Raw genomic sequence first — 14,466 nt, forward strand, 5'->3', positions numbered from 1 at the left:
GTTGACGTTTCGAGTCCTCTTGACACTTCGACAGAACTTGAGTTCGAGTCCAAGAAAGAGTTGAAATATAAGCTGGTTTAAAGTGTGTGTGTGGGGGGCGGAGAGATAGAGAGACAGAGAGGTGGGGGGGGGGGGGGGGGGGGGGGGGGGGGCGGGCGTGTGGTTGTAGGGACAAACAAGCAGTGATAGAAGCAGATCATCAAAAGATGTCAACGACAATAGTACAATAGAACACATAGGTGTTAAAGTTAAAGTTGGTGATATTATCTAAACGAATGTGCTAATTAAGAATGGATGGTAGGGCACCTCAAGGTATAGCTCTAGTGGGGTTTTTTTTTTATTTTTTTATAATGGAAATAGGTGGGAAAAGGAAAATCTTTATAATTTATTGGAAAAAAAAGGGAAGGGGGAAACAGAAAGGGGGTGGGTACTTCCAGCATTACTTCATCTTTTGGATGTTGCTGATTCAGAATGGCTGGTGCACTTTATCTTGTAAGTCAGATCCTCCAAAATTAATTTGTGTGAAATGATTTTCAACCTGGTTAGGCACCATATAAGCACAACTATTTATTATATGTAGAAGTTTTGAGTATTTTAAAACTTAAGTTTGTGGAAAATAAACTATCTTGAGTTTTTATACATAAGTGAACTAATTAATTGCATATCTAAGACATGGCAGAATGCAAACTGTTGCCAGATTATATTTTCTGCATATAACATCCACCATTTTATATTGGAGCATTCGATGAAAACTCTGGCTCTCTGCAAGCCTGTTTTGAGACTACCCAAATGGCATGAAGTGTATGCTGCATGCATTTTGGGGATTTTGATCTTTATTCTTCACTTTTGACCCCCTGCCGATGTTTCTAGACCTCTGCTAATATTGCTTTTGTTGCTTGCCTTGTGATGATTTTAGGACCAAAATTATGGCCTTTGTGATAATACGGGTAAAAGTTGGGGCCAACACAATGCTCCTTAAATTGACCAAGGGAAGCAAAGAGTAATTGATGAGCTACAACTACCTGGAAAGAGGTGATACATGTTGATGACATTGGAGAGGAATAAAACAGAGTTTACTGATACTTAACTGGGAGAGATTATAGAAAATATATTAAAAGTAGACTAAAGGGACCTGAGTAGGTTATGGGGATTAAGCCAATAGTGAAATGTGAAGTCATAAAGCTAAGGTAGGAAACGAATAGTGTGTGATCACAAAAAAAATTGTGGAATGATACAGTGCTGAAGGAGGCCATTTGCCCCACCATGCCAGCTTTTTGGTAGAGCAATCCAATTAATTTCATGCCCCTGCCTTTTCTCCACAGCCCTGCAGTTATTTCCACTTCAAGTACTTGACAAGTACTTGGGCAAAGCTTGTTAATTGTGAATTGGACGTTAAGAGCAAAACTGACTGTTATCTAGGACAGCCTGACTTCACTTAGGTCTGGTGCAAGATCAGACCCTGACACTGGGTTTAGTTTGCATTCACACCTATAACCACTTCAAGCCAACTACTATAATTGTGCTGCAGATGCAAGCTAAAAAGCATTGTTTTTGCAGTTCTATGTATCTAAGTTGACTATAACTGCTGTAGTTTAATATTGCCTTTCATTTTGTATCATTTGGTAGTAAATAAACCTAATGAATTGTTTAACCTGTCCAATAGCTGGGTTACTTGTGTTTTTATATGCTGTAACATAAAATGTATTTAACTTCTACAGATGCACGAGTCAAATATTAAACCTATGCTGAACTATAATAACATAGGCTTCTAGATATCAGGGCATGCAACTCGAGAGGGGGGAAAATCAGAGACTGTTGGGAGAAAAGCAAAGTATTGACAGTCTCATAAGAACTGTGGGGAATTGGTTTGCATGCTCTCCTTTCACTTTGGAGATCTATATGTAAGTATAGCCCACACTGATGAGTTAAAGTTTCTTTGATTATAAAGCTTCCTTGTGAGATTATTTTGATAAGCTCAGATCATATCCAATACTACTTGGCAAAAAACCGACATTGGTTTGGCAGTGAAAAGGTAATCTTGCTGAAAGGTGTCTCTCCCTCTCTTTTTCTCTTTCTCTCCCCCTCTCTTTTTCTCTTTCTATTTCTCCCTCCCTCTCTCTCTCTCTCCCTCTTTTTCTCTTTCTCTCTCTCTGGCGCGCATGAGCCCGTGCTCTCCCCTGCGAGTGCGCGCTCTCCCGCGCCCCCGTGCTGTCCTGCCTGCCCCCGCACGGCCCCTCTCTTTCATGCCACATATACATGCCCATTGTTATGCTGGTGCTCTGGCAAAAGCTGTTGACGATTTGGGGTTGGGGTGCACAATTGAAGGCTAACTCTACAGCTAATTCTGTAATACATTTAACTTGGAATATTTGATTTCCAGGAGCATGGAGTGAGGGGGAATGAATCATTCTCTAATAAAAATTCCCCAGAAGTTTAAGGAAAAGTTAAAGTAATAATACAGAAAAATAGGTTGAAATAATTACCCCTTGATTTGAGATTTTATTGTTTATATGAAGTTTGTTTTTCTTTTAATATAGAAGTGCAAACCTTACACACAGTTCTCAGGTTAGTGAGTCAGAAAGCCAATGTCAGTTTGATGATTCTAATATGTTTTTGCATTGGGTGCCAAATGGTGAGCTGGTTGAGTCATGGAATGTTGGGTTATGATATCATTCTTACTGTACATTTTGACCATAATAGAGTCTTTTTTATCTACAGGAGAAATGGTTTTACAGACGACAAGCTTTAAAAGATTTACATGGTACTCTAGGACGGCTGCTGAATGAACTGTTGCCGTGGGAACAAAAACTAATCAAGGCTTATCAGAGAAATCGGTAATTCTTGCACTAGTGTGGCTTTTTGTTCTCTTGTCCTGTCTCTTGTCTAACCCTTTTAGTACAGCTAATCATGTTGGGGAGCAGTTTCATAGTTCTTCATTAATGTGTCCAAATGGCTAGAACTTTGCAGCATAGATACAGATTATTTCTCCCTCAAAGTGCTTTCCTCCATGAGGCACTTTGTCTAGTCCCATTCTCCATCCCATTTCCCATACTGTTTTAACATTCTTTTTCAAGCAATTATTTTGTTTAATTCTGAAAGAATATACAGCCTCTGCTTGAAAAAGCTTGAGATGCATTAATTTCATATTTTTGGGAAAAGCTTTTTTTTTTTCTAACCTCCCCTTTAATTCTTTTTGTGATCATCTTAAATCTGAACAGCATACCTCTTCATTTCTTATCTTGTACCACCATCCACAGGCACTGTTTCCAAGGTGACTGTATGGCAATCAGGATAGAAGTCTTGGCTGCTTCCATCCCTTGGAACTCTCTTCTGCAAACAACAACAACTTGTATTTATATAGTATCTATAACGTAATAACACTGGCGTATTATAAAACAGAATTTAACACTAAGCCTCAAAGCGATCTTAAGACAAATCACCAAAATCTTAGTCAAAGACTAAGTTTAAGGGAGGCTCTTAAAGAAGTAAGAGGGTTGGAGAGGCTTACAGTATCACAATATCTTTACAGTGCAGAAGGAGGCCATTCGGCCCACCAACTCTGCATTAGCTCTCTGAAAGAACATTTCACCAAGCCCCACTCCTCTGTCTTATCCCCATAACCTTGCACTTTCTCTCTTTTCAGGTAGCAATCTAATTCCCATTTTGAATACCTCAATAGAACCTACCTCCACCACCCTTCCAGGAAGTTTGTTCCAGACTCCAGCCACCCTCAGGGTGAAAAAATTTTCCTCATATCACATTTACTCCTTTTGCCAATTATTTTAACCTGTGCCCTCTAGTTCTTGATGTTCTCTCGAGTGGGAACAGTTTCTCACTATTTACCCTGTCCATACCTCTCAGGATCTTGAATACCTCTATCAAGTCTCCTCACAGCCTCCTCAACAGTCCCAACCTCTTCAATCTAATTCGAGCCAGCCCACATCCCCTGCCACACTCCACCCTCCCGCACAGCCACCACCCACGTATGATGGAGTGATTCAATTTGGGGATGCTATGGTGGCCAAAATTGGAACAGTACAGATTACTTGGAAGGTTGTGGGGCTGAAGGAGATTACAGCCATATAGGAGTATTGAAAACAAGGGTGAGATTATTAAATTCACTTCATTGCTTAACTGGTTGGGTCTGCAAGCATGGTGGAGATGTGAATGTGCTGACGTCAGGTTTACAGTGGGTTGAACATGGGAGGCCAGCTAAGGTCACGTTTGAATCGTCAAGTCCAGAGGTAACATGGACGGATGAGGGTTTCAGCAACAGATGAGCTGAGGCAGGATCAGAGTCAGGGCTGTTAGAGGTAGAAATCAGTTGAAATATGGTTGGAGGCTCATCTCTGGGTCAGACATAGCACTATGTTTGCCAACAATCTGGTTTAGCCTCAGGGAGTTGTCAGGGAGAGGGAAATGGAATGGAGTTTGTGGCAGGGACCACAGACAATGGCAATTAATGCTAGGTTAATTGTTCATTTCAAATCTGAGATTGATAAATTTTTGTTAACCAAAGGTATTAAAGGACATGGGTTAAAGTTAGGTCACGCATCCACCATGATTTCATTGAGTGACTGAACAGGCTGCATGGGATAAGTAGCCCACCCCGTTCCTATGTTCCAAGTCAGCCAAGAAGCAATGTTGATGCTATCTATTTGGGTTAGAACAGGTGTTCCCAACTATAGTTTCACAGCCTCCTAGAGGCCTGCAAGAAGATTTCAAGGGGTCTATCAAATCTTCAGATTGGTTTTAAAATGATTTCATGTTAATTCCTTACTGCTTTATATTTGATGACCACCAGGGATATTACTGCCAATGGCATGGCTCCCTAGAACCTTTTTATGGACAGACAATCCATGTGCCACAGGATTGACAACCCATGTCCGAAGGGCAAAGGTCTTGGACAGCTTTTATTGTGTATAGAGAAAAGACAAAGTGCCGAGGCAGCCTGTTCCTTGGTGGGTGAAGGATTTCCTGTTGCTGTTCCAACCATACCTTTGTCTTTTGCATCCTGTGCCACTGTGAGACAGCCTTCCAGAGCAGTAAAAATTGCTTTTGAAACCACCTTATTTAATAAGATGACTAATTCCTGAATGTGTCAGCTTAATGCAAAGACAGTCTCTGAGCATCTTACTCTGACAAATGCTGTAATTGTTGTTGTGTTTTTTGGCAACATATTTCAATTCTGTGCTAGGTTAATGCCTGTGAAATGATTCTGCAGTCACCCCAATGTGTTAGCGAGCTGCTTTAAATAAGATTGCAATGTTGAAAGTATGATTTTGTGGACTTTTGTTGACATTGGAGTATACTCCAGAGATCAATTTTTTTTAAAGTTTTTTCTGAAATAATGACATTGCTCATAATAAGAAATGCAATGATTCCTGGCTAAATAAGTGAACACCATAAACCGCCTCTTCGAATGGTCAGTCCTGCTTTCAGTCCTCATACCATTTAGTTTTCAGATGTGAGAAGTGAAATTCCATCTTATTCTGAAACTATCTCAAAGCATGGAGATTTAAATATTGATCTAATTGGGAAAGAAGATTTGATAGTTGTCTGTTAGTAATTGACTCTTTTAAGGTGAAGTTGCTAATGCACGTTCCCAATTTATCTTAATAATACTGGCACAATTAAGTTTACAAAGATAAAATGAATTTGAGTCATTTGTTGCTTTCTTGCCATATTTTCAATTAATAAGCATAACCATTAAAATCCTGTCAAACCTGTTAAGACCTTTGCTTTGAACACAGGTTTATAAGTATAAGTTATTTAACCATATTTATCATCTGTATGCTTTCATCTGTATGCTTTTGATGTGTATATATCTGATCTTAACATGCCAGAATCCATCAAACCTTTGCATAAATTATATTATTGGAAATAAGTTCTTTCTAAAAAAAAATATGGTCAGTTGTTTAGTTCTAATGATGCTGGAGATTTTGGTGCTTGGTGTGAGGAATATTCCAAAACTATCACCTAAATGCCAATATTCTGGTTGTGTTTCTGGGTCAGACCTTTCTGTTTTGAGATCTGGTGAGCTGGTTTTCGAGTTTGTATCTTTGTATCAGAATAGGTTCATGATATTACATGAAGTGCTGAGGGAGCCTTTCTTCCAGGAGAGTTGTCTGAAAGATTTTTAGACTGCACAAAAGTGATGATACTATTTTAGGCTGTACAAAATTTTCATGGAATCAGCCACTCGTGTCTGCTGACTTTTTGTTTTCTTACATAACTAATTTGTATACAGGAAAAATACTTGTGTTGTGTTACAGGAGTCCGTGGAATTTTTTTAACATGGGAAGGGCCCTGCTGCAAAATGGTTGGGAACCCCTGCGTTAGAGTATGCTGATCTGATAGATGTTTGGATGCATATGGGGAGCTACCTGAAATGAAAGGTTTTGGGGAAATTGGAGCAAGGCATGCCAGTGTAACCATTTGTATTGATTGTGTGAGATGTTAAACTGAGGTCTGCCTCAGGCAGACAATAAAGGTACAATTGTTTGAAGAGCAGGGAGTTCGCCCAATGTTTTGGTGGCATCCCTCCCTCAAGTGTCATCCAACAACACAAGCTTATTTTCTCTTTGCTGCTTATGGCTTCTTGTACAAAAAATAACACTCATTTGCCTAGATAAGTTCCTGAACTTCAATATTCAGCGTCTGAAGGTCTCAGATGTTTGAGAGGTTTAATAAGATGCTTTATGAATGCACATCTTTTTGGTTCCTCAGTTATATGCTTTCATTGAAAACAGATGAATACTTTACTTGTGTGCTAGCAATCTGGAAGCTTAATTAATAAAACTGTTCGCTTTTTTATCTTTTAAAGAGCTCGAATGAAGAAAGACTTTGATGACTTTAAAAAACAGCCTGATAATGATGTGTTCCTTAGAGATACCTTGCCAAGCGAAGAAATGGATGGAGAGCCTATAAAAGACATACTTCCAAATGAAGCTGGGTCCTCAAACTTTGCTGACCATCAAGAAATATTGAAGAAAGAATGCTCTGAAATAGGTATCTTCATCTTTTTAATTTTTGAGTTTAAAACTTAAATAAGTAAAGTACATGTTCCATGTGAGTCAGTGCACTTATTTACTAGAGTTCTGTTCCTTTGTACATAAAAGTGGACCTTTTGATGTTGAGTTGGATGGAAAGCAAGCATTAGCAAAAACTTGCACTTCATTCTCGATATCTAATGACATAAAAAGGGCCAATTATATAACCAAGTGAATTTTAGTTCTGTTATGTTGTCTTCAAGACTTCAGCACCATCATTGAAATTATATACAAAAAAATTCAAATGTAAACTCAAAATGGGTTACTGTGCTCAGAATCCCACAGGTCCTGTGTCTTAGTGCCTGACTAGCTGCAGAAACTGACTGATTTTCATATCACCATTAGCAACATTTTTTTTATTCCTCCTTGGAATGTTAGCATCACTGGCAACAACTGAAAAATCTTAAATCCTCTTTCGTTTCCAGCTGAAACTTTAATGTAACCATTGTTCAGACCTCTCCAAATATATTTTGTACACAGAGCAGCATTGTTGTCATTTGTTCTTAGCTTTTGAAGTTACTGAATGCAAATCTTTATTATAGATCAACCATATTTGATTTAGTAATCTGACAGAATGACCTTTGGGACTCACTTATTTGAGTCAAGAGACCATTCATTTGTTTTAACCACTGCCATCAAAGTCAGAATTAGAATTTTGTTTAGATGCTTGAAGAGCCCTAAATATATATAACAGATATCTTGAAGGAACAAGATTGAGGGGAGGCTCCAGCCTTCCTATGGCTGCTTTTCTGGAAATCCTTCAACAGAGTTCCATATAGTGGCATATGCAAAGCTGTATTGGGAGCAATCCTGATTCATTGCATAGATCTTCCTGCAGTGCATAACACCTTTTGACTGCCTATCCTGACTGCTGGCATTATAATTTCCATGCAGGTGCATCCTCTCCTAGCTTCAAACACCGTAGGAGTGAACCCAAGTATTTTTGAGGATACAGGATGAGGAACAAAGATTGACTAACTGATGTGTGCAGTGGGATTCTATCCACCCTTGCATTATAATAACACTCTGGAATTTGGGTGGGTGGTGCTGGGGATGGGCATGGAGATTGTGGGCCAGGTGTGAAGAGATCGAGTTGGTGGTAAGTGATTGACTACCTTCTGTTTAGCTTCACATCAAAATGAAATGTTGTAGTGTGTACGTTCTGGTAATTTGTCTGTTGCCAGAGAAGACTACATCTAGCACTAGCCAGCTGCATGAAATTTTCATGTCTGTACTGAACACTTTGAGTTGAATCTTAACTTCAAAAACAGGTGCATTGGGTTAGATTGGTTCAGGTTATAATTCAAAAAATATAAAACGAGCTGAAGCTGCCTTAATGGAGACAAGGCGTACAGTGAGTGACCAATCCATTCACATAAGGAGGGCTGGACATTTAAGTAATACAGTGAGGCTGTGTGTTTTCACTTTCCATTTTCAACATATCAGCCAGGTTTCCCAGCCCTTGGGAAACCCAGAAGTTAAAAGGAGGGGAGAAGAGTTTAGTCTAAGAGGTAATTGCCATTAATTACATCACTACTAGGGCAGGAATGTTTCTTCCAGGCTTAACAAACTACCCAATAAACCTCCAACCCCAACTGCTCAATCTTCTGCTCCCATGACCACCATTAGACTCTGTTCCCCCAGTTAATTAGGCTGGATATGGGAGGAAACCTACAAGCAAAAAATTAAAGAGCAACAATGTGGTAGAATTGCAGGTTTCCGGAGCTCAAAACAGCCCCCTCACACAGAAGCCCTCTCCAAGCAAATATCCTTGGCTTTCCCCAGAATTTATCAAGCTGGACTGTACTCTTGCAGTGGATGAAGGATGCATGATCAGTTGAATAATAAGGGATCTCAACTATTTTATTCTATACAGCATTTCTCAAACCCATTCCTAAGAAGTGATATTCAATCTATTTTTGGTAATTTGTTCAACTGTCAGTTTCAGACATTCCCAGATATGACCGTAATTTGGGTTAAATTGAAGATAATATTGTACCATTTGAAACACTCATCATTCATTGGGCTATTGAGAATCCTCACTGCCTTCACGTGCACTGCAACTTATCCACCCCATTAAAGAACATCTTGTTAACTTCTTTACCAATTCATTTGCTGTTTAATAAATAATCATTTATACTATACATGCTGCATCTGTAAATCACTTCCTGTTATTAGGTTAATCCAGCTGTAAGGCGAAAATTCTGTCCCACATGTCATCTTTTATACTTTAAATATCCATATACTTTTAACTGGTAAACCTACTAAGTCTGTTATTTAAAATTAGTTAAAATAGTCCAATGATCAGGAAGTATGACATCAGATTTTAATTAATTCATCTTTATGATTAGCTTATGATGACTACCATTGCTAGCGCTTACTGCAACATGTGGTGGGTAACATAGCATAAATGTAGTTAGACATTTATCTGTTGTACAGTACACCACCTGATCTGTTTATATTATTGACATTACAGGCTTGCATGCATTTCACTAGTGTTTATCATTAACCATTTTGATATGTTTCAGATGACATGAAGCAGCCAGACCTGGAGATACCTGCAGGTAAACAGAAGCCCATTAGAAGAGAATGTCCCAATAAAGAAACACAGAAACAAGCTTCCAAGAATCTTAAAAGGCAAATCAAATGTAGTGATCTTGATGAATGTTGGAAAGAATCTCCTCCTAGTAAAAAGACTAGACCAAGCACAAATGAAGCTGCTGCAGATCACAACATAGTAAGTGTGCCATCTGGTACTGAGCCTGGAAACCAAGATAATGAATCAAAATCTGCAACAGTACAGACTCCAGTTGAATCAGTTACCAGCTTGGGCAAGCCAGATGAACATTCTGTGAAGTTAGATGCTTCAAAAGGTGAGATAACTAATGTATCAAGATCAGCTGTACAAAAAGGGACCAAACCTATTCAAGCCTTACTTGCAAAACATAATGGGAACAAAGTGACCTTAACCAGTCAGACATCCTCCTCTGTGAGAGAGGCAAGCAATCCAGAAGAGAAAATAACTGCAGTTGCATCGCATCCAAGTCCAGCAAAGTCCTATTTACCACCTCTTGCATCTTCAAAAGGGCCACTGCAGATGGTGTATAAAATGCCTGATGGATCTTGTGTGCCAATTGATTTGAGTAGCGGCCAGATTAAGATTGCAGTCCAACCTGTTATAGACGCAAAGACTGGAGAAAGGATCATGCAGCAGGTACTTATTGTACCCAAAAACTTACTGGCCCAACAACAAGATGGCAAATCTGTTGAAAAAGAAAGTCCACCCAAGGCACGAAAGGAGCTGGAGAAACGAGCCTCAGTTGGCTCTCAAACTGCTGATTTGGGACATTCTGCTTCAGTAGACCTTCAGTCTCTGTCACCTGCTCAAGTTCAGTCACAGATATCTAATTTAAGGCAGGGTAGGAGCACTGCAGGTTCAACAACAGTAATAACTTCTGTTAGTCAGCCAACAAAAGTTATATCATCTTCATGTAAACTTTTATCCTCATCAATCATTGCACCACAAGGAAGGGTGGAAGTGTCTGCAGTCGTAGCACCTTCAGTTACGTCATCAAATACTAGAGGTGGTCAATCAGCTATTCAACCAGTAACACCAACGAAAACACCGAGCAGATCAATAAGTAATACTGGAACTGCTCAGAGCTTCAACTCTCAGAAGTCAAAGGAATCAAATGAAACAAAGCAAGAACTTAAAACCGTGTGCATACGAGATTCTCAGTCCATCTTAGTCATGACACGTGGTGGAAACACGGGTGTTGTTAAGGTGCAAAGCAACTCTGACCAAAACTCACCTAATGCTATTACTCCAAGGCCAATATTTACTTTTTTACCAGATGTTCAGAACCTTGTTGTATCAAAAACACAACCATTGTCACCATTGACCTCTTTTCTTGTTCCAGCACAGACTTCCCTTACAAATATTGGCCAACTTCCTGTTTCCAGTTCCATTTCACCAGTTTCATTAGGCCTAAACCAATTGGGTGGGGAACCAATTAAATTAGGGTCTTGCAATACTGTGAATAATGCAGGAGTTATACCTGTTCATGTGCCTCTGCCCACAGTTTTGTCAACTGTTTCAGAGAGCTCAACTGTGCACACCAGTACCCACAATGCCTTGAATTTAGTTAGTGGTCCTGTTGGTGGATTAGCTAGTGAAGGTCCAGTCCAAAATAAGGCAACAGTAGCTCAAGCACCGTCATTACAACTCTCACTTGATACTGCAAATGGCAAGCAGTTATTTCTGACACCACCAGACTGTAATAAGGCGGGAGGTAGCACATTCTTGGCTGGGACTGCAATGCCAAAACTTTTATTGGTTCCAAATCCCCCTGCTACACCTTGTGGCACAAGTCAAGTCAGTATAGCACCCACAAATGTGCAACCTCAAAAGTTAGTCTTTATGAGTCCATCGGTGTCTTCAATATCCTCATCCTCCAACTTAGTATTAACAAAACCACCCCAACAACAGCTTGCACCCCCTTTAAACACAACACCGATGGCTGTGAAAAATGCAGACCCTTGTCAGGTGGTGCTGGTACCTTACACTGGGGAAACACCAATTAAAGCCAATCCTTTACCTGCTCCATTTCAGGTAAAAGAGGTTAAGAAGGGAAATCCAGCCCACCTTGTAAGAAACAGCATCCAGAAAATCCCAGGAATCAGCGTTGTGCCGACACTTTCTACAAAGGGCGGAGATGGATTATCTATCAAGAATACTGTCTTACCAACAACTTGTATTAGTACTTCAATTCCTTCAGTTGTGATGGGAAATCAGAGCTCCACATCTTTTAGAAATTCTACTGGAATCAAAATGTGTGTTAGAAACGCATATACAGTGGCAACAGCGGCTACAGGTGCAACTCTTCCAACACCAACTTTTGCAACATTTGGTTCACTTCCCACTGCTTTGCTTAAAGGAAATGACAATATGTCTGGGTCTAATCAAGGGATGTTATCAACAAGACTTCCTGTTGCTATTTCAACAGTGAAAGCAGAGCACCTTGCTTCCTCAATGCTTCTTGCGTCTGCACAGCCAAAGATGTCACATCAGTCACTGACTCCCTCTCTTCCTTTGCCAATTACAACTGCTTTACCAAACCCAATAACAGTCAATTCAAAAATGGTACCAACAAACACTCAACCAGTAAGTACAGCCTTTTCTCCACAAATTGCACATTTTTCAAAAAACAGTTGTCAAACAGTCATTCGTTTTCCAAGTCCAAACACAGTATCCCCAACCAATACAAGTACTGTTCCGAGGTTTGCAGCTGTGCAAGCAGCTACTCGCCTGAGTACACCTACTGTTGGCAATGTGTTCTCTCCTGCTGGTTTGGGTCTTAACCTGACACATCAAACAATGGTACACAGTTTAACAAAACATCCAGTAAGCACTAATACGGTTACTGCAACTACTTCACTAATACAGCCTGTAGCAACTGTACCATCTTCTGTCAGTAAAGTGTCAGGACCATTAAACGAATCTTGTATACGGCAGAAAATTGTTATCAACACAAGTACTCCTTTGGCACCAGGGACTCAAATAGTCATTAACAATCATCGATTTATTGTTCCACCTCAAGGCCTTGGATCTGGTAGCCATGTCCTGCTGATTTCCAATACACTGAAACCGAGTAGTTCTCAAGCAGTAAATTTAAATCCAGGACCTCATACAGGAACTGATGTTACATCTGCATGTCAGAAGGCAATGATGGTTTCTGCTATACCCCACCGTTCTCAATCCTCTCCGTCTCCTTGTGTTGTTCCACCTGAAAAGTTACTTCAAAACCTCTGTGCTCAGAGTGCTGCACAAACAATAACTGCTGTTTCTAGACCTGTTCAGCTTACAACAGGATCAACACTGATAAGTGGCCCTACAGCAAGACCTCAACTTCAGACTGCAGTATGCAAATTCCAAACCCCTGCAAGCCAGAGTGCCACAGTTCTTCCAGTAGACACTTCCTTCAGTAAGTTATTGGTCAGCCCAGAGGGAGCTGTTTTAAATGCTATTAATACTGTGGTTAACCCTGTTGCAAAAGTGGTGTCACAATCCTCTCTAACTCATGTCTTGGGGAATTCAAGTGCTGCTGTAGTCTTCCCTGCATTTAAGGCATCTGAAGTAGTCGACCCTAACAGAACAGTTTCAGCATCTTCCAATCTTTGAACTACAACTGCCAGATAGCTAAGTAATTGGGAATCTAAGAACTTTAAATAGAATTGGAATCTTTCTCCAATTATGTTTTGATTTTTGGGGATAAGGCACAACTTATTAATAGTAACTGATGTCTGAGAGGCACAAGTATTTATTTAGTCTGCAAAGATGTTTTCCCTGTGTTGTATCTGTGAAATCTGTGTATTTCAATGTACAAAAACAATGTTAAAAATTGTAAGACAGCAAATTTGAATGAACTTGTAAATTTCTCCTGGTTTATAATTTTAACAAAAGCATAGCAATTTTAGTGATTGCCTACTGTGCACTCAAAAGCTTCTTGCACACTTGCAGTACAACCTGTATCAATGTCTACATCTTTGGTGTGCTGCAATGTTCTACTTTTAAGTGATTTTTTAAAAAAAAAGTGCTGTCAAAAAAAGCGTACAACTTGTTTATATGCTATTGCTTCCTTTTTAAGTATTTAATATAGAAAACTTCTGCAGTCTGTTGTACAGTTGTAAATACTTTTGAACTCAAAGTTGTACTAAAGTGAATGTATAAAAGAATTTTGCTAATTTATTTGTTTCTTGTTTATATAATGTATAGGTTTTTAAGCTGTTTAGTAGCTTTTACGGACCAGTGTTTAGAAAAATGCAGTAAAATCTGCATGATTAAAAATGTGTGCAATTGTTATTTAAGTGCTTCTTATATTGTTTTTATTTCAATTCAAGTTCCCCCCACCCAGCTATAATTCAATGTTAATTTATTTCCAAGGCTGCAGCAACAATTGCTGGCTTAGAGTTTGACTAAGTAGGTTGGGTTATGTATCTCTCCACTTCCTTGCAGTTGGATTTTGGAGGGGAAGACTTCCGACTTTTAATAACTTTAATAAAGCTGTGCATTTTTATTCTACCATTTTCATAATCTCTCATGGAACTACTCTGACAAGTTGCTGTGTGCTGGCAATTATTGGGGTGTGAATATTGACAAGGAAGGGAAGTGCTAGGCCGGGAAAGGAGGAGTTCCAGCAATCTACAACTTTTAACTGTACACTGGAGAATTATAATGCCCCATTGAAGAAGGTTATCCATTGATAGTGTGACATGGTAAATGCTTTTGTGGGAAGGACTCTTCTGTATATTCTGGTCATCACTCACTTCTGGCAGATAATGCATGAGGAAAATATCTAGTTTTGTCCTGATTTATAAATGGTTGTTCAAAATTGTCCCTCAGTTTCTTCTTAGC

The 14,466-nt window shown here is 39.4% G+C and overlaps 1 protein-coding gene across 2 annotated transcripts in view; it reads left to right on the forward strand.

Moving 5' to 3' along the window:
• Positions 1-14,133, forward strand: part of LOC121277203 (uncharacterized protein KIAA2026-like) — a 79,470-nt gene extending 65,337 nt beyond the window's left edge. The window contains exons 6-8 of one of the 2 annotated variants that reach the window (XM_041186358.1): positions 2,719-2,834; positions 6,827-7,011; positions 9,581-14,133. In XM_041186358.1, coding sequence (XP_041042292.1) covers positions 2,719-2,834; positions 6,827-7,011; positions 9,581-13,233 — 3,954 coding nt within the window. In that variant the 3' untranslated portion in view covers positions 13,234-14,133. The remainder of the gene's footprint in view (positions 1-2,718; positions 2,835-6,826; positions 7,012-9,580) is intronic. The other variant, XM_041186359.1, reaches the window with a different exon arrangement.
• Positions 14,134-14,466: the final 333 nt, after the last annotated feature.

Source organism: Carcharodon carcharias, chromosome 4 (assembly GCF_017639515.1).
Source record: "Carcharodon carcharias isolate sCarCar2 chromosome 4, sCarCar2.pri, whole genome shotgun sequence".
Lineage (NCBI taxonomy): Eukaryota > Metazoa > Chordata > Chondrichthyes > Lamniformes > Lamnidae > Carcharodon > Carcharodon carcharias.